The sequence below is a fragment of the Anabrus simplex genome, chromosome 2 (assembly GCF_040414725.1).
Source record: "Anabrus simplex isolate iqAnaSimp1 chromosome 2, ASM4041472v1, whole genome shotgun sequence".
Classification (NCBI taxonomy): domain Eukaryota; kingdom Metazoa; phylum Arthropoda; class Insecta; order Orthoptera; family Tettigoniidae; genus Anabrus; species Anabrus simplex.
The window spans coordinates 1026011668-1026033739 of record NC_090266.1 but is presented as its reverse complement, the minus strand read 5'-3'; the positions used below and the strand labels follow the sequence as shown (position 1 = coordinate 1026033739).

At 40.3% G+C, this 22072-nt stretch overlaps 1 protein-coding gene across 1 annotated transcript in view; it reads right to left on the bottom strand.

Annotated features, from left to right (window-relative positions):
• LOC136864652 (ATP-dependent RNA helicase DDX42) overlaps window positions 1-22072 on the bottom strand; it is a 252516-nt gene that overhangs the window by 139020 nt on the left and 91424 nt on the right. The window contains exon 5 of the mRNA XM_067141932.2: window positions 18999-19091. Coding sequence (XP_066998033.1) covers window positions 18999-19091 — 93 coding nt within the window. The remainder of the gene's footprint in view (window positions 1-18998; window positions 19092-22072) is intronic.

Sequence of the window (22072 nt, the reverse complement as noted above, 5' to 3'; positions counted from 1 at the left end):
ATTAGTCCACTTTAGTGTTTTATGGGATAAGTTATGAGAATGTGATTTCTGCTCATAGTGTAAGTTTGTCTGTTCAGCTACATACTGAAAAAATTCCTCACCAAACATAAGTCCTGCTACTTGTCCTATGTTTCCAGATTCATTAGGCCATACCTTTATACCAGGAGCACCTTCAAAATCCTCTAACCTAGGTTCACTGTTGTCCATAACCCAGTCATCAGAAAACACTGCATTATTTACAATATTTAGAATATTTACACCCGTAACACAAATATACGACTTGTTCTGCGCTACGTGAGTTCCACACCTTGCCTCGTCATCACTTGAAATATTTCCGTTAGAAGATATTTCATCGTCGAACTCTAAATACTCAGCATCACTTAATATTCGGAGCCTGTATCAGCACATAATTCGCGAATAATTTCATCTTTGTGTAAACACGTGCGATCGCTAGGCGCTGCCATCTTGCATGGCTCTTCAAACTTTGTAAACATGTTGTCAAGAAATGCAAAGAAAATCTACGATGTGAAGAATACTCGAAAACAAATGCGACTATCGATTGTGTAGAACCATACGTAACAGAGTTCTATCACCCTTGCCCTCCAAATAGTTCCCGTATATCTCAAAAGGTAGCACTAAAGTTCAGTCTGCTGGGTCTGCTGCTAACACGAGATAACTCGGGACCGGTCCGCAACGCTCGGCTAGGCAAACACGAGTTTTCTCGGGACCGGTCCGCAATGTGTTAATTAAGGTACAGCCCCAGCATTTGCCTGGTGTGAAAATGGGAAACCACGGAAAACCATTTTCAGGGCTGCCGATAGTGGGATTCGAACCTACTATCTCCCGGATGCAAGCTCACAGCCGCGCGCCTCTACGCGCATGGCCAACTCGCCCGGTCCATAAGTTTTAATAGCTGTGAAGAACATGTCATTAAATTTTCATCACATAAAGATGTTGGATATTTTTACACTCGTTAAAGATAAATTATATTAATTATTAGTTCATTAATGGCATGGGTAATTAAACAAATGATTAATTACTATGCATAATTATTTAATAATACAGGGAGTTAAATAATCCACCAAGCTTACATAACCAAATACGTAATGTGGATTACCTGTTAATCACAATTACTATCCATAAACAAGGGTGGCACTCACTCCGTAAATCCAGTGTCTGAGGACAGTTCAGAGGGGCGGGGTTCGGGTGAAAATGAAGAAGTGAATGAGGCTAGATTTATTAAAAATTGTTCTTTGTCAACTTAAAGTTTGTCTTCCTTCCAGAGGTCTACTTCGTATTGTTTTCCTTTCCCACATAGTTCGCCCAGTTTTGTGCAACTCGCCACTGTGTTCCTCAAACCACTCCATCACACTCCTGGCCTTGTGACAGGGCACATTATCTCACTTGCAAAATGCTGCTGCCGTTGGGAAACATGCTCGTCATGAAGGGGTGTACGTGGTCTGCAACCAGTGTACGATACTTCTCGGCCATCATGGTGCCTTGCACGAGCTCCCAATGGACCCATGGATGCCCACGTGAATGTTCCCCAGAGCATAATTGAGCCGCCGCCAGCTTGTTTCTGTCCCGCAGTATAGGTGTCAAGGAGCTGTTCCCCTGGAAGACGACGGATTCGCATCCTCCCATCGGCATGATAAAGAAGGTATCAGGATTCATCAGACCATGCAACGCTCTGCCACTGAGCCAACGTCCAGTAACACTGGTCACGTGCCCATTTCAATCGTAGTTGCCGATGACGTGGTGTTAACATTAGCACATGTATGGTTCGTCGGCTTAGTTGTTCCTTCCCAATCTTCTAAATGGTTCTTTCAGAACACCCTCCTGCTATGAGAGCTTCCTTCATTGCATTACTCACATTCATGGCTTTAAGGAAATGTTGGAAATCATTTAACACACTTCACCTTTTCTTCCCTTACAGTCTGCCAGTAATGAGTATTTTGTGTACTTAACCTTTCATAAATCATAATCAATTTAATAAACAAAGTTAAAATGTTTAAATGAAGGAATGAAGAACTAACATGAACTATAGTGATCATAAAATTTCTGGCCACTCTGGAGGATGGTAAATAAAATACTAACCTTAGCACTTTTCGTACATATAACACATCGTCACACTACAGTGCACATCAACGAACAGGTTGAAAGAAAATTGCAGAGGAAAATACCTGATTAAGAGTCCTCTATATCTCTTGTACACATTGCTTGTAACGTAACCTCTCAGCGTGGGAGGACTTTCACTACCTGGCTACCCTGTGCTGGGGGAGGAGTATAGCACCAAGCATGCTATGAATGCAGACTTTTAGTTAATCGAGCATAACTGACAAACTGTTCAATGAATTTCACCAACATTTTCAGTTTGTTATTAATGCATAAACAGACATACAGAATAAGTTACCAGAATTACCGAAGGTCAGTGCAGTGAAAAAATCTTGTAATGCTTTCAAATCAAACAAAGAATATGACTGAAACAAATATAGGAGCAGCTAGTACCCAGTTTTTTGAGAAATACGATCTCAATATAGGTTTCTGTACTATGTTTATTAACATATAAACTACAAAAGCCACATACACTAGAGTCCCGTTAATCCGAACCCCGTTAATCCGAAAGTCTGGTTAATCCGAACTGAAGTATTCAAATTTTTTTTTTAATCTCCTTATTGAAATGAAAGAACATATAGAATGAAGATTTACTTTTATTTTATTAGTCATATTTTACTAGAATAAATGTAAACACATCATAAACCATCAATCACTGGTCGTTTATCTTTACAAAGTCTGTTAGTTTCTTTTGCTGTAGTGATTGGAACCTATGCGAAGGTGCAGTGTTAAACCAGCGTCTCATATACATCACATCAGTGGGCGTAGCAGCGGAGTATTGCTCGACGTAGCGTACAGCAAGTTCCAAGGCGGCCAGGGAATCTAAATGTGACACTAATTGTTCAATGTGGTCTTCTTTGTCATCACTCTGTTCCTCATCAACTCCAGATCCTTTCTACACCATAGCTACAATTTCTTCATCTGTTTGTAATTATTGACAGTCGGCTTCCATCCACTTGCTAATGTCATTTTCTTTGGCTTCCTCACACCCGAGAATTTGTTGAACGATTTCAAGGAGATTGGCAAGTAAAAGAACTCCTGCAGGAGAAAATCCCGGCACCTAGACGGGACGTAAAAACAATAACATTGTTATCAGAAAATATTTTCCGGTTAATCCGAAAATTTCGTAATCCGAACGGACTCCGATCCTAATTAGTTAGGATTAACGAGACTCTACTGTATTTCCTACACAGTACCTGGTACCCATTAATTTACCCTCTAGTGGAACAGAAATAACATACCATGTGACCGCATGTGATGTTGAGCATAAATGTCTGCTTATTCTACTGCCATCTTCACGAACTTGACAGTAAAAAAGAACTGAAAAATTTTCATAGGATATAAACAATTCTTTGCAGTATTCTGAGGCCTATAATCTGTCGTGATTTGCCCTCCTTGCCATCTGTAATTATCCATGTCTTCCCAAACAAACCCACCATTGATAACATTATGGACGATACTTTCCCACGTATCACAAGCAACATCGCTGTCACGATCACTACTTTTACCCTCAATTTCTATACCCTAGTCCTCTTTTAACAAAACAAAACTTTCTGTACCATGATTTGCTAAAACATAGTTAATTTTTGCATCTGCAATCACGAAAATTGTTTAGCTGCTATGGTATCAACAACAGAACTTGTTGCTTTTTCAGATGCAATATACATAAACTTGTGAAAATTTGGATTTTATAATTCCACCTTTACGATACTGTAATTGTCTTTATTAAAAAGACTACATTAAATTACACTCGTGAAACATGTTTCGTTCTCTTATGGGACATCTTCAGTCACAAATACAAATACAAAACATTAAAAAGAGGCAAGGACACGTTGAAATAAGTAAATAAAAAGTCTTTGTATCCTGTGATGCGGCGTGATGGCGTCTTGTCAATCTTCAATGTTAAAATGGTGCGGCGTAAACATGATATGAAGCATGAAGTCCAATTAAAATCATAGGTTAAAATTGTTGTTCAAATCGTCGAATTGTCAATTACAAAACACCGTAAGTGGCTGTGCGAATAAAATTATGCATATTGTACATAAAACAGTGTTGTGGTGATGCCACATTAAAATAGCTTTCTTGATTAGGCAGTGGAGTTATACTGATGATGCAAGTTGAACCTGATTGTGTGTTGACAATAGGGGCCTAAAAATGAAAAAGAAATATGAATGAACTGAAGAATAAAATTCAATTAAAATGTGAACTAAGTGCCCATCCAGTCACTCATCTCCTTGCCCGTACTATGTCGACCACTCCACCTCAAGTGCTAAAGGTAACCGAGTGACGCCCTCGAAGGTCGTTGAGGACTGACTGTGAGGAGAGGTTGAGGGGAGGTTGAGGGGAGTTTGATGTAAGGGGAGAGGCGTGAGGTAAAGTATTACTCACGCGCCTTCGTGAAAAGAATTTATCGATTAACTCCTCAAAAAGTATATTGATATCCTCCGATATCTCATTAAGATTATAAATTGGGTTGCATTTTTGATCAATATTTATAAAAATGTTTTCTAAAATATTCAATAGATTACCTTTCTTACATAAATGGAGAATTTGAAGGTCTTGTTGTATGCCCGTGAATGTATGATTGGTATCATCCATATGAGAACCAAATGCTGAGAATCTGCCGTACCTTGACGCACTAACATGTTCATTATATCTTATGTTAAAATTGAGGGCTGTCTGTTCGATATAACTGGCGGAACACTGCTGGCACTTTAATTTGTAAACACCTGATTTCTGAAATTTGCTACTGCCGTTATTGATAGTGTGCTGATTGAAGAAAAGATGAGCGTTGTTATTGGTTGTTTTAAAAGAAACTTTCTTGAAAACATTCGTGATTTCGTATATTTTACTGTGACTATAGGTAAAAAGGGCGTAACTATCTTCTTTTTGGTATCCTTGGTTAATGTGGAAAATAATTTTTCTCAATTTTGCTAATAATTTTATCCACAAATTGCCTGTTGAACCCGCTTCTTTTTGCTATAAAATAAATAGTATCCCACTCATTTTTACGATCTGCTTCTGACTTGGGTATATTAAAAGCTCTGTATATCATACTGTAAAAGGAGGCCCTCTTATGTGCTGCCGGGTGTACGGAATTTTGTCTAATTATGTTTGCCGTTTAAGTGGGTTTCCTGAATATTTTAAACCTAAGTTTATTAGAGTCATTAATAACTGTAATGTCAAGAAAACTTAATGCTTTATTATTTTCACTTTCGAAAGAAAATTTAATCTGTGAATCCATATTGTTTAATTGTTCTAATACCTCCTGTCCATTAGTAATGCTATGGTCAATTATTGTAAACGTATCATCTACGTATCTCAACCAGCTTATTATTCCTTTAATGTTGTCGATTTTGCTATTTTCAAGAAAATCCATATAAATTTCTGCTATAATTCCCAAAGCTGGGGTCCCATAGGAAGACCTTCCTGTTTATATATTTGGCCGTTGAAAGTAAAGTAATTATTAGCAACGACCTATAGTCTCAGTAAAGTATACGAAATCACGAATGTTTTCAAGAAACTTAATATGAAAGTTTCTTTTAAAACAATCAATAACAACGCTCATTTTTTCTTCAATCAGCACACTATCAATAACGGCAGTAGCAAATTTCAGAAATTGGGTGTTTACAAATTAAAGTGCCAGCAGTGTTCTGCCAGTTATATCGGACAGACAGGCCGCAATTTTAACATAAGGTATAATGAAGATGTTAATTCATCAAAGTACGGCAGATTCTCAGCATTCGGATCTCATATGGACGATACCGATCATACATTCACAGGCATACAACAAGACCTTCAAATTCTCCATTTATGTAAGAAAGGTAATCTATTGAATATTTTAGAAAACATTTTTATAAATATTGATCAAAAATGCAACCCAATTTATAATCTTAATGAGATATCGGAGGATATCAATATACTTTTTGAGGAGTTAATCAATAAATTCTTTTCACGAAGGCGTGTGAGTAATACTTTACCTCACGCCTCTCCCCTTACATCAAACTCCTCTCAACCTCCCCTCACAGTCAGTCCTCAAAGACCTTCGAGGACGTCACTCGGTTACCTTTAGCACTTGAGGTGGAGTGGTCGACGTAGGACGGGCAAGGGGGTGAGTGACTGGATGGGCACTTAGTTCACATTTTAATTGAATTTTATTCTTCAGTTCATTCATATTTCTTTTTCATTTTTAGGCCCCTATTGTCAACACACAATCAGGTTCAACTTGCATCATCAGTATAACTCCACCTCCTAATCAAGAAAGCTATTTTAATGTGGCATCACCACAACACTGTTTTATGTACAATATGCATAATTTTATTCGCACAGCCACTTACAGTGTTTTATAATTGACAATTTGACGTTTTGAACAACAATTTTAACCTATGATTTTAATTGGACTTCATGCTTCATATCATGTTTACGCCGCATCATTTTAACATTGACGATTGACAAGATGCCATCACGCCGCGTCACACGATACAAAGACTTTTTATTTACTTATTTCAACGTGTCCTTGCCTTCTTTTTAACGTTTTGTATTTGTGACTGAAACATGTTTCACGAGTGTAATTTAATGTAGTCTTTTTAATAAAGGCAATTACAGTATTGTAGAGGTGGAATTATAAAATCCAAATTTTCACAAATTGATATTTTGACAATATGAAGTTTATAACGTGCAATATCATACATAATCATAAAAACTTGATAGATACACACATAAAATTAAAGTTCGATGCTTTGTCTATAGATATATGTCGTTACATCTGTAATAGTTCAAGAACTGTTCACTAGATAGAAGCACAATACATAAGCTGCTACGTGCGTGCAATGCACATCACTCCACAACAGAGAACGTTAGGGAGTTGGCGTGTAGTGTACGTTACTTCACGTTGAGCGGTTATTGACATAAACATATTGCAAGATGTAATGAATGTCTGCTTTGGTTTCATTACTGAGCTGCAAGCACCAGTCTACAGTAATTCAGGGCCATACACAAGACTACTAAGCCACAGTGCTGGGGTTTCTTCTAAAAATACATTCAAGTCGACCTTAATGTTTTTCAGACTTTCCTTCCCTTACCTAGCATTAAAAAAGAAAAAATTCTTAACAAAGTAACTTTCTGACATACAAACTTATTCAAACATGCACATTGGTTTTGAAATTTTTTTTACTAGTTTACAAGTTGTCTTACCAACACAGATAGTTCATATGGTGACGATGGTATAGGAAAGGGCTAGGAGTGAAAAAGAAGCGGCCATGGCCTTAATTAACATACAGCCCCAGCATTTGACTGGTGTGAAAATGGGAAACCACAGAAACAGTCTTCAGGGCTGCCAACAGTGTGGTTCGAACCCACTATCTACCCAATGTAATCTCACAGCTGTACACCCCTAACCGCACGGCCAACTCGCTCGGTGGTTTGAAAATTATTTTTATTTATTAAACAAAACCATAAGAAGCTTATCCAGCACACTTCTCTAGTAGTACCCACATACATTGTTTTAGTTATCACAAAAGTGTCAACTGGATATGACAGCTATTTGGGTAATTATGACATTATATGTATTAAGACATGTAACAACAATAAACATGCAAAATTTCCTTATTTAAATTTTGTAACGTACTCCTCCTAATCTACAAGAATGTACAATTTTGTGTTGTACCTGTTTATCTGCTCCGTTCACAGTCATCTCTTGTTCCTGCTACAATGTATATTTTTGCTACCTGCTCGCCTGCCTCATGCTCCGCCATCATCATGCTCCTGCTACATACTGAGCAGCCTGTCTTTCCAGCTGTTTCTGCGCTACGTCATCTGCGACGTCATCGAACTTTCTCGATGCTTCCTTCCTGTTTGAGGACGGTCCTCGTGTCTTCCTATAAATGGGCCACTTTTACCCAGTGAAATCAATCTTGCTTCAACTGTGGTTTGGAGTGGTGGGGAACTCCAATTTTAGTGCGTGTTCCTTGCACGGACTTTATTATTTTTCCGTCATTCTGGAAAAATCCATCCAGCACAAGGGCTGGGTGAGCTAATGAATTATTCTCTCACTTTCACGCAGGAACTCTAACATTTCTGTTTGCCCTTCAGCCTGTATCAATAACTTTCTATCTTGCTGCCTTTTGGTGGCTTGTGTTCATCTTTTAAAAGTGAGAACTAAAACTCTCTAAAGTAAACTGTCATGCTGGACTGTACGTCAAGATGTGGTTAAGAACTTTAACTCTATTTAAAATCACCTAAAGCAAAACTAGTGCACCGTGTTCATGTGCTTTCCTTTAAATTTATAGCCTACAATTACATTCATGCAGAATTCAATCTCCTTTCTCCCTCTTCCCCCCTCTCCCCCACACCACGCCTTCTTTTCCCGTTCCTTCCTTTGTGACATTCTCTCTTTTCATTATACGTGTTCATTGGTGAAATGCTTTTTAAACGCCCTGGAGGTGTGATCCTATTGTGGCCTTTGATGTCAAATCTTGTATATCAAATTGTTAAACTCTAATCTTTTGAAATTAGTTATTGAATGTAAACAAAGTGCATTTTTTCTTGGTGCTAATGTTAGAATCTAATTCTTCGGAATCTAGTTATTGTATTCTAAAGCTTCATTGTGATGTGTTCCTTCTTAGTGTCAAATGGGTAGAATCTATACTTTTTGAAACTGGTCGTTATTTCAAGAATTTTGATTGTAACCGTTTTCTCTTGTTATCATTCATTATGAAAACAAAATATATTTGTTAGAAAATGTTTGTTGAAATTTGTCCATTCCTCTTCAATATTTTTGTTTTCCCTTTATTAATCATTTTGTACCTACCACGGATTTCTCTCATTTTTCCCAGCACTGCTTCCTTGCTCTGCTATTGCTACAAATTTTGTGCTTGTGATTTCCAATAATGAGGTTGAATCTCCTTTTTATATTATGGAGTTTACTTACATCATCGACTTAGGTGCTATGGTCTGGTGGTTCATGCCAAAATGAGATACTAGTTTCTACCAATTAACACCTAAAGTTTGGCGTCAAGCGGCATTGACTAATCACGTCACCTCACGTGCCAATACAGTTTTGTTTTATTTTATTAGAAGTTACTTGCCTAGGAAAGTGAGCCCAGCGCGCTGCTTGTAGTCTCACTGGGGTGTCAGCAGATTGACAGCCTCTTTTTATATAGCCTGGTAAAGTGATACTTTCCAGTATCTCCTCATCTATAAGACGCCTGAACTGATTGTATTTCATGCTTACCTTGGTCATTTTCTTGTACAGTGCATATGCATTGAACATTGCCATATTAATAAGATAAAAGAATATTTTCTTGTATGCTTTTGCATACTTCCGCATCAATGGAAATGAAGCCATATGCAGGTCCATACGATCTACTCCACCTATACCTTTACTGTAACGGAGGACAGCCTTTGGTTTCACAACTGCTTCATTTGTTCATTTATTCTTCTTTCCCGTGCTAGTCATGTCTATGTCTCTATGCAAGGTAGACAGCACTGAAACAAGCTTCTTATCTTGCCACATGATGACCATGATCTTTTGACTGTACCTAGCCACAGCCTCACATTTCTTGATCTTCAGCTTTTTCAAGTCCTGGGAAATTTGATTTCTGTTCAGCCTAATTATGCCTAGAATATTAGTTTTCTCTAACAAAAGCTTCTCAGCTAACATAGGAGGCATGTACCAATTATCTATGTAGAAAGAATATCCTTTATTTAGCAGTGGAGTCATTAGCTCCATAAAAATAGCCTCATGTAAAGGAACACTTTCATTGCCAACCTTCTTGCCCGTGTAAATACAGAACTGATGACAGTATCCACTGGACGACTCACATAATTTATAGTACTTTATTCCAAATCGCGCCCTTTTTGAAGGATTGTACTGTACAAACGACAGTCTGCTCCGACATTTCACTAAACTTTCATCAATAGCAATGTCCTCATCCGGAGTGTACAGGCTCTGAAATGTGTCATTCAGGTATTCAACACAAGGCCTTATTCTACCTAAATGATCGGTTTTATCTATCTCGTCATTATTTACAAAATGCAAATAACGGCAAAGTAGTAAAAATCGTTTATATGGCATCACAGATCGAAAGGAGTTTCTGTTCATTTCTTTTTACTCCAGTAAGACTGAAGATAGTCTTTCCTAACCTGTGATTGCAGAATGCTAACAAAATAAATGCCTTTATTTCATCACTAGTTGCATCATACCACTTTGAATCCAGCCTGGTACTTGCAGCAGGCATGTCAATACTGATACAACTATTCGCATACCTGTTTGTCTCATCACACACACTTTGCCAGAAATCATCACTAAGAAATTTATAAAAAATATGTTCAGGCATAATATCGATATTTTGAAAAACAGGATTTACCCCAGGAATTCCGGTGAATGGTATTTTGGTAAAAATACCTTGCAATGGACAAGCAGATTCCCATTTCCACTCTTCAACTTTCTGCCTTTTCTTATGGTGCGTCAGAACATTTATGTTCGTAATATCTACATCTGCTTCTTCACTCGTACTACTATCACTAACTTCACTAAGCACAGATAACATATCCACATCACTAGATTCACAGGAAGAACTTTCAGATATATATTATAATCTTCTACACAATCACTACTCTGTAAAATATCCATGACTTGATGCTCGGTAATAGCCTCGCGCGTGTTCATCTTTACTCACTGAATACCCGTGACATCAGCTCAATGCTATCTTCAATTTATGCAGTTAATCCCCTAAACATGACTCAAATACAGCTGAAGAGACTTCCTTCAGATATAAAGAATGATTGCAATGCCATCTGTTGAGTTTTTAATGTACTACCTTCCCTCTATCATTGATAAAGCAGGGCGCTGCATTACCCCGTCGATTCGACGGTTAGGTAAGCCAGGCACAGGTTCGCGCATCCTGTCGATTCAACGGTTAGGTAAGCTGGTGGGTTAATGGCCAAGCCTTAATATAATAACTTGATTTACAGCATTATCTAGCATAGTTTTAAAGGCCATTGTTAACCTCTGCATGGAACTATATAATTCATTTCCAGAGCTACCTTAAAAAAGGTTTCCCTTTTTCCTTGTTTTCCTAACAAACAACCCCACTATGCCTGCCACCTGAACATAAGCACACAATTTTTCCCACTTGATGCCTTAGTAACCATCAAGAATGTGATATACAGGGTGATTTTTTTCCACTGTGTACAAATTCGAGAGATTGATCGAGGAGATGATACGGAACAGAAAAGGTTTAATGGACGTATGTCCGGAAATGGATGGTTTGTCAGGAACCATTTATTCAATCATTCTTTGTTACAGAGACGGTGGTCTAATATGCGCTGTACCATGCAGCCACAGTTACAGTATGTGTAGAAAATGGTTTCCACGTGCCTCCATGCATGCGTGTACGCGGCATAGCATGTTCTGTCTCACACGTTCTCATCGGACAGGCTGAATCCGAACAGTGTCAAAGGCAGCATGAATACGCTGCTCCAGTGTCTCCTCATCCGGAATGGGCTCTACATTCACGATACTTTTGAGATGGCCCCATAACCAGAAATCACACTGGTTGAGATCTGGTGAACGAGCAGGCCATGCAACTCTACCTCCTCGTCCGATCCATCGACCAGGGAAGACACGACTGAGATGTGTCTGGACGTTCACGGCAAAGTGGGCTGGAGCCCCATCATGTAGCAACCACATAACCCTGCGAATCATCAATGCATACCTGCCAGCTTTCAAAAAGAGAAATCCGGAAGATCCAAAAGTGGAATTTTTTTTAACAACACGCGCATGCGTCGCAAAGCCTTGAGACATAATGGAAAAGGCCGGCAAGGGGGGAGATTATAAACAATACTAATACAAGTCAAATAAATGTATGATCACCCCTGAAATTAAATAATTACATAAAGTTACATCTTAATCAGTGCTCATCTGTTTCCACTTAACACTGCGAACACTTTCCGTGATCGTATAAAACAAGGAAATTAAGCAGAATATGCCTCCTTAAAAGACTGATATTATTGTTTCTTAGTTGAACTCATCACGAACACCACTAAAAATACTAAATCGCTTACAAATTCGTCACACAATTCCACGAGTTTCAGAATTACGGCCAATGTTAATCACACCCATTACAAACAAAGCCTTTCACAGCTGCTACGAAGCACGACGCACTTACTAAAGTTGTTATACACAGCCTGCTACTTTTCACGGATTTATTTTCTTCAAAATCACAGCCTGCCACTTGTTTCGGAACATCTCAGTGAATGAAGTAGCAGTTGAGGTCGAACTGGTGACAAAAGCACGGTGATAATCGATAATGTGATTATCGATACATTTACCGGTCGAATTTCAAACACTGCATCTCGTATTACCAGCTACTCTCGAATGTCAAACAAATCCGATTTGACCGCGGAAAGCGAAACCAAGCGCGGATATTCAAAATCCGTACAATAATGTTGTTTATCCGTACAACCGTAAAACACACTCAAAATCCGTACATTTTACGGAAAAAACGGAATACTTGGCAGGTATGTCAATGGTATGTCTTCCAGCAGGGGAGGCCGATAGTTCCGATCTGTTAGGCGTCGTGGAAAGAAGACTGGTCCCAAAACACGGTCACCAATTACCCCAGCCCACACATTCCGGCTGAATTGCTGCTGATGATTCCCTGGCACCAAACCATGGGGGTTCTGCATACAATCCCACAGATGACTGTTATGAAAGTGCCACATAAATGTGGCCTCATCTGTGAATAGGATGGATGCCACAAATCCCGGAATCGTGGTTGCCTGGTGAATAAACCAGTGACAAAACCACTCCCAATTTGGAAAGTCTGTCGCTGGTAAGCCCTGCACAAGCTGTGATTGATAAGAGTAGTAACAACTGTCATGGAGAATGTTCCACACGGTCGTCCGGCTTACCCTGTATTGGTGGGCCAAATGCCTGGTAATGACACGGAGGTCATCTTCCACAGCGTTAATCACATTTCCCCCCACGTTTTCCTTAAACGACCCTGTCTCAGACAAACGGCAAAACACTACTGAATGCTGTGGTTGTTGTCACGGGGATACGTCTCCCAATAGAACTGTGCTGCACGCCGCCCATTACCATTTGCCTTGCTGTAAGTAAATACCATGTCAGCAAGCTATTGAGTCGAATACGGAACCATTGTGTACAACGCTATAACACATCCACTACCTGGTGAGTTAGCACGAGAAGTGACATGGACACAACGGTACCAATGACTATGGCAGGAGAGGGCGCTAGGGCATGACGTATGAGGAACAGTACCACCCTCTAAGAGGAAACCATGCATACTGTAACTGTGGCGCATCAACAGCGCATATTGGCCTGCAGTCTCTGTAACAGTATGACTGAATAGAGGGTCGCTAGCATGGACACCATGCATTTCCTATCATACGTTCATTAGACCATTTTTGTTCTGTATCCTCTCCGCAATCAATCCCTAGAGATTACACACGGTGGAAGAAATAACCCTGTATTTCCCCTCCAGTTGTCTGAAGTGGCAAAGTTCCATGAAACAGAATATTATCATGAATTAGACATTCTGCATTTAGTTGGACTTTTACAGGTTTCATGCAGTCATTCAACAATACTTCGTAACACAAAACACAATTTGGTTTTCATTCCATTCATCACCACACCAAATAAACCTGATCTACAGTTAAAAACTTCATGGTTGTTCCGTATTGAACTGAGAATCACACAAGTAATTTTAAAGTAAGGAAATCCACCTTTTCAATACATACAAAACTGTTGCACATAAGTTACACAACATTTTTATTACTATGAAATTACCAGTTTTGACATGTTTTCAATGTCATCATCAGCGATTCGTAAAACCAAGCATGAGAATAAATTCACGTATAGCAGCAATACACACACACAAGGTACAATTTGTATAATGACACACATTTAAAATAGTTTATATAAAATAGACGAGGGTTGCTACGCATTGGCGGTGTAATAATCTTATGTTGTCTTGGTACATAAGTTGAGGCACTTTCTGTAAAGTTGGACTTTGGTATGATAAAGCTTAATGAACACGTTAAAATCTTGATAAGTGCCTTAACCATAGTGAAATGAGGCACTGAGGAATAATCAGAGCGCTGTTGGTGGCATAATCTTCTTATCTTACAACTGTACTATGCACGTCGAAAGGTGGTTTTCAGTGTAGATGTAGGTCCTAGGATGATATGTAGGACCGAGGTTCCTCAATTCAAGCGGAACGTGAAACGTTGCCGCAGCGTACCAAGAAGCTTACTCTATGGAGAGGAGTTGGCAACAAATGTGTGTCGTTATACAAATTTTACATAGTGTGTGTACACTGACTGAGCAAATGTCATGGGATAGCGGAGCACTGACGCGCAGGTGTGTTGTCTGCGCACCACACATCCCCTGTACCAGCGGCAGTTGTATAGGAGACCTTGTGAGCAGTCACTGTGCATGTGACAGGTGTAACATGGAAATTTGTCGTGAGCTGACACCGTTCGAACGGGGTATGGTGGTCGGTGCCCAATGGATGGGAAGTGCGATTTCGGAAGTGGTACGGGAATTCAGCTTCACACAATCAACCGTGTACAGGGTGTATCGTGAATGGGGGTGTCACCGTCCACAACAGACGAACGACCAGCCGTCCAGCCACCCTTGATGACCATGACCGGCGACATCTGAGACGGATTGTCAATAGTGACAGACAGGCAACCGTGCAGCAAATCACGGCTCAATTCAACACAGGCCGTGCTAGACACGTCTTCCAGTGGACAATCCGTAGGAACATGGGTTCTATGGGGTATGGGAGTCGGCGCCGCATACGGATGCCACTGTTAACCCAACGTCATCGGGCACAACGACGCGCATTTGTCACCAGTCACCAGGGATGGACACTGGAACAATGGCGTAACATGATATGGTCTGGCGAATCACGATTTCAACTGCACCATGCCGACGGGAGGCACTGTGAATAGCGCAGACCACATGAAGCGATGGATCCCGCCTGCCTCGAAGGTGTGGTCCAGGGCGCTGGTGTGTCTGTTATGGTCTGGGGTGCATTTTCCTGATATGGAATGGGCCCCCTAGTTGTTCTGGAAGAGACTTTGAATGGTACGCGGTATGTTGAGCTGCTCGGAGACCATCTCCACCCATTTTTGGCCTTCCAGCACCCAGACGGTTCCGCGGTGTTTCAACATGATAACACGCCACCACATCGCTCCCACGTCGCCCGGGAATGGTTCCAGGAACATGCAGCGGAGGTCCAACGACTGCCATGGCCACCCAGGAGCCCCGATATGAGCCCTATCAAGCATATCTGGGATGTCCTGGAACGCAGGCTCCGTGCCATGGATCCTGCACCCACCAACAGACCAGCATTGGTGGCCGCTCTGCAAACGATTTGGTGTCAGCTGCGTCCAGAGGACTACCAGGGACTTGTTGACTCACTTCCACGGCGTCTCACTGCAGTCCGCATGGCCAGAGGCGGCCCCACACGCTATTAGGTGACTATCCCATTACATTTGCTAAATCAGTGTATATTGCTGCTATATGTGAATTTATTCTCATGCTTGGTTTTAAGAAAGGCTGATAATGACATTGAAAACATGTCACAAAACCGGTACCTTCATCATAATAATAAAAATGTTGTAGTATAACTTATGTGCAACAGTTTTGTATGTATTGAAAAGGTGGATTTCCTTATACTAAAATTACTTGTGTGAAGTAAACCTGAATTCAAACCGTCAAATTTCCTGCTGTCCCTGGTTCTGCAGTCTAGGAGTAGCGAGCCTGCCTCTTACATGGAGGCAACAGGTTCGATTCTCAGCCAGGTCAGGGATTTTCACCTGGGTGGGCCATTTCAAGCTCCACTCAGCCTACATGAGAACTGAGGAGCTATCTGATAGCGATATATTGCCCCCGGTCTAAAAGGAAAAAAAACATATGACCAAGAGTATTTGTCATGCTGACAATACATCACTTCATTATTTGCAGGCCATCGGGTTGAGCAGCAGTCCTAGGTGGGCCAAGACCCTACAGAACTGTAGCACCATAAGGTTCAGTTTGGATATTTCCTACTGCATTCTTTTCTTTGCAATGCTTGCTTCAGCAACTTTAATAGTAGACCATTCATGCTAACTAGCCATTACGACACGTACATCAATTTTAGGGTTAGCATCAACCGGTATTATTATATAACAATATTTGAAAATACACAGTTCAAAAAAATTAGGGGACATGCTTTTGAAAGTATGCCATACTCCACAAAACAATACCTCATACCCAGGTATATTACCAACTAAACCTTTATTCTTTACCATTTAATTATACAAAAGAACATTGATGGATTCGCGTTCATTTTCAGAATACAAAACGGAAATGTCCAAGTAGGGGCGAAAACAAAGTGATAACCATTCTCCAGGGTGGATTTTTATCATAGTTGGAGAGCTTCAGTATGGTGTATGTCCTCCACGAGCATTTATCACAGCTTGGCACCTACGTGGCATGCTCCGTATAAGTCGACGGAGGTCACGTTGCGGTATCAGGTCCCAGTCTTCAATTAGAGCCTGTTCGAGGCCTTGGAGAGTCTGCGGTGGAACACTTCTGTCAAGCCTATCCCACACATGCTCGACGGGATTAAGGTCGGAACTCACTGCTGGCCATTCCATCTCTTGAATGTCCAGTTCTTGCAAGACAGCTCTGGTGATGTGCACTACATGAGCCCTGGCACTGTCATGAATGAGTACGAATTCAGGGCTAACACCGTATGCAGCAACCAACACATGCTGTAGCAGTATCTGCTCGATGTACCCAGCAGCGGTAAGATAACCACGGACGACGACAAGATTCGTACGGCCACCAATACTACGGCCACCCCACACCATCACAGAATCTTGTCCGAATCAGTCATCTTCCTGGACAAAATTTGGCATGTACTGCTCACACGGCATCTCCATACACGTTGACATCCATCACGCTGTGTCAGGGGAAATCTGGACTAGTCTGTGAACAACACAGGTCTCCATTGGCAAAGTTGCCAGTTGACGTGGGTACGGACAAAGAGAAGGCAAGCTGCGTGATGTTGCTGCCATAAACGGGGCACTCGAACAGGACGTCTGGGTCGTAAGGACACTTCTCTTAACCAGTTCCTTACTGTCTGGTCAGACACCGTGACTCCAGTGACCCTCCTGAGTTCTTGTTGCAGTTTTCTGGCAGTTGCTGAATGATGCCGCAACGCACAGATGGTCAGATATCGGTCATCCTATGGGGTTGTCATGCGTCCACGACCTTGTCCAACCCTCCTAGTGAACTGGCTTGTCTCACTGTAGCGATTCCACAAGTGTTAAATAACTGACGGAGAAACATCGAGATCCACAGCAACACAACGAAAAGTCCATCCTTCCTGGATCAAAGTGATGGCCCTTGCGACTTGAACCTCATTAAGATGTCTCATGGGATGTGCTGGTCGACGTAAATGTGCTCAAATGACCGCAGTAGTCTGTGTACCTCACGACGACACACTGCTATTCACTTTGTTTTGAGGGGCACCTGACAGTTTAATGCATGGCTACACCTACAGATGGAGTATAACTTCGATTTGACATACCCTGAGTAGCCAAGGTCTCAAGGTATGCTGTACAACCATTGGAACCCCATCTACCAAATTAACGTACATTCACATACCAGACGTTACAAAACATATTCCCCTAATTTTTCTTGATCTGTGTATATTAAAACTGGAGTTAACTCTCACAATACACTTTTTCCATCTACAACTTAGCACTTCTGAAGACATACTGTGCATTGATTGACAGCGGAAGACCTTCAGCAACAAATCACAATAAACAACCTACTGTACTTCTTGAAATATGGATGACAAATGTTTTCTTGAAATCTAACAAAATAGTAAGGAAAAGCTGGGGTATTAAAATCTGTTCACTTCACCTCTCTGAGGTTAGTGAGAACACAGTCATACTCTCATACCTTGGAAACACCAAATTTTTGTCTGGGCATTGAAATGTTAGTAGATTTTAGGAAGTTTTTATTCATTTTTTTACATTTTTTACTTTATCTGAACAATTTTTACTCACTTATTTAGTTTTTATTTGTTTTGTTTTGTTTTGAACAATTTTAATTTAATTAGAATTAAATTTGTAAGTCTGCCTAGGAATCATCTGTCTCATCTCTGCTGACTAGGTTTAGAAACACTGACCTACAGGAGTCAGAAAATATAAATTCAAATTTCTCAAGATTCTATGAATTAATATGAACACAGAACACAACAATGTAAGAACTATCAAACAGGACTTAGTAAGAAAATCAAAATTTGACAAGAAATATACAAGCAAACTAGTATACTCAGTGACCCTGTTGTTCTATTCCCTAGTCCTGTGCAGGTGAACATATTACAACTTGACCAGCCTATCAGGTACTCAAGAGTTATTAAGAGTAACTTGTTATTAAAAGTATGAATTTTCTTAACATTTTTCCATTAATAAGCATCACAGTTACCTCTTCCAATATCATGCCCAATTAAAATCCGAGGAAACCATGGTTCTGGTAACCACCCATTAATATCATACTCGCCTCGAGCGAGAAAACTATTGACATAATGAAACATAAGAGAGGGACTACGTATATGTAACGTTTGGGAAACTGCACTTGCTGCAAGGCAATACAAGAATGGCCATAATGGGTCACACCTACGCAAGCCTTGATAACACCAACCAAAGAGAAAGTATAAGCACCCATCTCACTTTTATCATTTAGTCTTGATAAAGTCTACTGATGCGCAGTTGAAACAAGCCCGTAACTTAAAAAACATTTTAGGTTTATATAAAAATATAATGGAACAGAAAAAAAAAAAGGTAAGTCATACCTGTTCTTCCAATCCTGTGAGTGTGAGTATCAATATCCCTTGCCACATCGTAATTGACCACTGTTCTGATGTGTGGTATGTCCAGACCTCGGGCTGTAAAGTAAACAGCATAAAAAATTAAGACAATTGTCTATTATGTTGCAGCAGGCCAATTTCACTTTCAGCATAGTACATTCCTTAAACTATATTAAATCTATATTTTTTTTAAAAAAAATTGCTAATCCTAGTTTCAGAGGAAGAAAAGGAACCACATTTTAAAAACACTTTAACAAGAGAATGTCAGTTTCAAAGATGCTCAATTATTTTATAATCACAGATATTGTACTCTTCTTAAAAGGCAATACTATGAGCACTAGGGGCCTTATCTTACAGAAATTTCTTAATACAGCAACATGCCATATCAGTTGATACACTGACCTACTGCTAGTTCTGATTTATGCCGGGTTGAGTGGCTCAGACGGTTGAGGCGCTGGCCTTCTGACCCAAACTTGGCAGGTTCGATCCTGGCTCAGTCCGGTGGTATTTGAAGGTGCTCAAATACGTCAGCCTCGTGTCAGTAGATTTACTGGCACGTAAAAGAACTCCTGATGGACTAAATTCCGGCACCTTGGCGTCTCCGAAAACCGTAAAAAGAGTAGTTAGTGGGACGTAAAGCAAATAGCATTATCATTATTAGTTCTGATTTATTGCTAATATCTTTAGCCATTTGGACAAAGCACTCCCCAAACGGAATTATTCCTTAAAAGATATCGCATCACCTTCTCTCTCACGGAACTCTCCGCCAATCTAATGAATGCATAGTGCACTCAAGAGTAGTGTACTACCTATGGAATGGACTAAAATGACCATTAGTCATAAAACCTCCAGCGTGTACATGCACACATGCATGCAAGAAAGAGAATGTGCAAGTCTGCGTGTGTGCACACCAAACTTAAATCTAACCCTCAAAAACACACACAGCACAGAGAGAATATATGTGCTGGCATTGTGCCGTGACCCATAGAAATGTTTGGACTGATTTGTGCCAGATTTTTTCAAAATCATTTTCCAGTGGTTTTAGTCAACTAGTACTAGTAACAATCACTAGTAAAGCAGAACTGTGGTGTTCCTCCTATAGTGGTACTAATCGCAGGTAACGTAGGCTCATGATGTTTCTCGCATGGCGACACTAATCACAGGTAATGTAGACCCATGGTATGTCACACATAATGGGACCACTCACAGGTAACACAGACCCACGGTGTTCCTCACATAAGGGTACAACTCACAAAGCCTCTGGTTCATCTAAACAGATTTTCTTCCTCTTTTTGTCCATCTGGAATATTTTGTTAAAATTGTTCAAAATTAACAGATTTACTGGTTGTGGGGTAAGAGGAAACCATAACTTTTTTGCATAAATTATAGTCTTCTCCCTAGCAACGAACCTAATGATTGCGTTCTTTGCAAAACATCACACGGAATATGGATTCAAAACCCCTTAGGGTAATCATGCTTATTCTTCTTCGTGACATCACACAGGCCTATCCAGAGTATGGGCGAGTTGGAATGCAATCTCAAGAGTACTTTCCCAACCCTGAGGAAGCAGGCAGCAGTACATGGCAATGAGATGACCTTGTGTAGGCCTAGAATGTAACCTTTTTCAATCCTTCTGGGTTACAAATGCCTGAAAGGTATGATGAATATTTTCAAATCAAAAATGATAATGATGGTGATGATACATCTAGGTCACAGACCCTCAAATCAAAAAATATACTAAGTATATTTGTCCAACTCTTTAGAGTCAAGGAAGTGATAATAATGATGATTGTTTTTGTTGAAAGGGGCCTAAAAGCTAGGTCATTGGCCCCTAATGGTACGAGGTGCGATGAACTGAAATGATAATTAAAACTTCAAAATGTATCCACTAACTCGAATCTAAAAAGAATGATGAGAAAAACTGACCGCGAATCCAAAATAATCGTCCAATCCAATTCACAATGCCTTATTTTCTGGGATGATGCTTGTATTCCAAAGGGGGTCCAAAATCGAGGTCACCAGCCCCTCATAATAGTAACAATCACTAGTAAAGCAGAACTGTGGTGTTCCTCCTATAGTGGTACTAATCGCAGGTAACGTAGGCTCATGATGTTTCTCGCATGGTGACACTAATCACAGGTAATGTAGACCCATGGTATGTCACACATAATGGGACCACTCACAGGTAACACAGACCCACGGTGTTCCTCACATAAGGGTACAACTCACAAACAATGCAGACCCAGGGTGTTCTTCACATAGTGGGACTAATCACGGGCACCGGCTAGATCAGTGGTGTTCCTCACAGAGTGGTACTAATCACAGGCTACATATACTCATGGTGTTGCTCACATAGTGGTACTAGTCACAGGCTACGTATACTCGTGGTGTTGCTCACATAGTGGTACTAATCGCAAGTAACATCGACCCAAGATGTTCCTCACATTATGGTACTAATCACAAGTAGAATTCCATCATCCCTTGGTCGCCCCTTTTATTCACCTCTTTAACAGGCAGGGAATACCGTGGGAGTATTCTTCATCTGCGCCCCCCCCCCCCCCACCCCCACCCACAGGGGGAGTAAAGGAAACTTGCAGCTTTATACGATTATTAATCTTGAAATCATTGGCCAAGGGACCAACAGTTTTATGAGGAATCCTGAACATGAGGACAGAGTTTAATTCTCATGGCACAGACTCTGTCTCAAATCCTGTCTGCTACAAGACGCCAGCAATGAAATCACTCTGCTAGTAAGCCTCATCTTAGTATCAGTGTTCTTTAGTTACAAGATTGTCATTTCAGATCAGAAATGATAACTGTAATATAGCACCATACTTAACCAGAAGTACAAGAGGTTTCTTTTTTTTTTTTTTTTTTTTTTTTTTGCTATCTGTTTTACGTCGTACCGACTCAGACGTGTGAAAATGGGAAACTATGGAAAACCATTTTCAGGACTGCCAACAGTAGAGATTGAAACAAGTCCAAAAGAAGCTGAACGGCAAGAAAAATACGTTTTAAAACAATTTAACCTCAACGTCAGTCATGTGTAAAAGATTGTG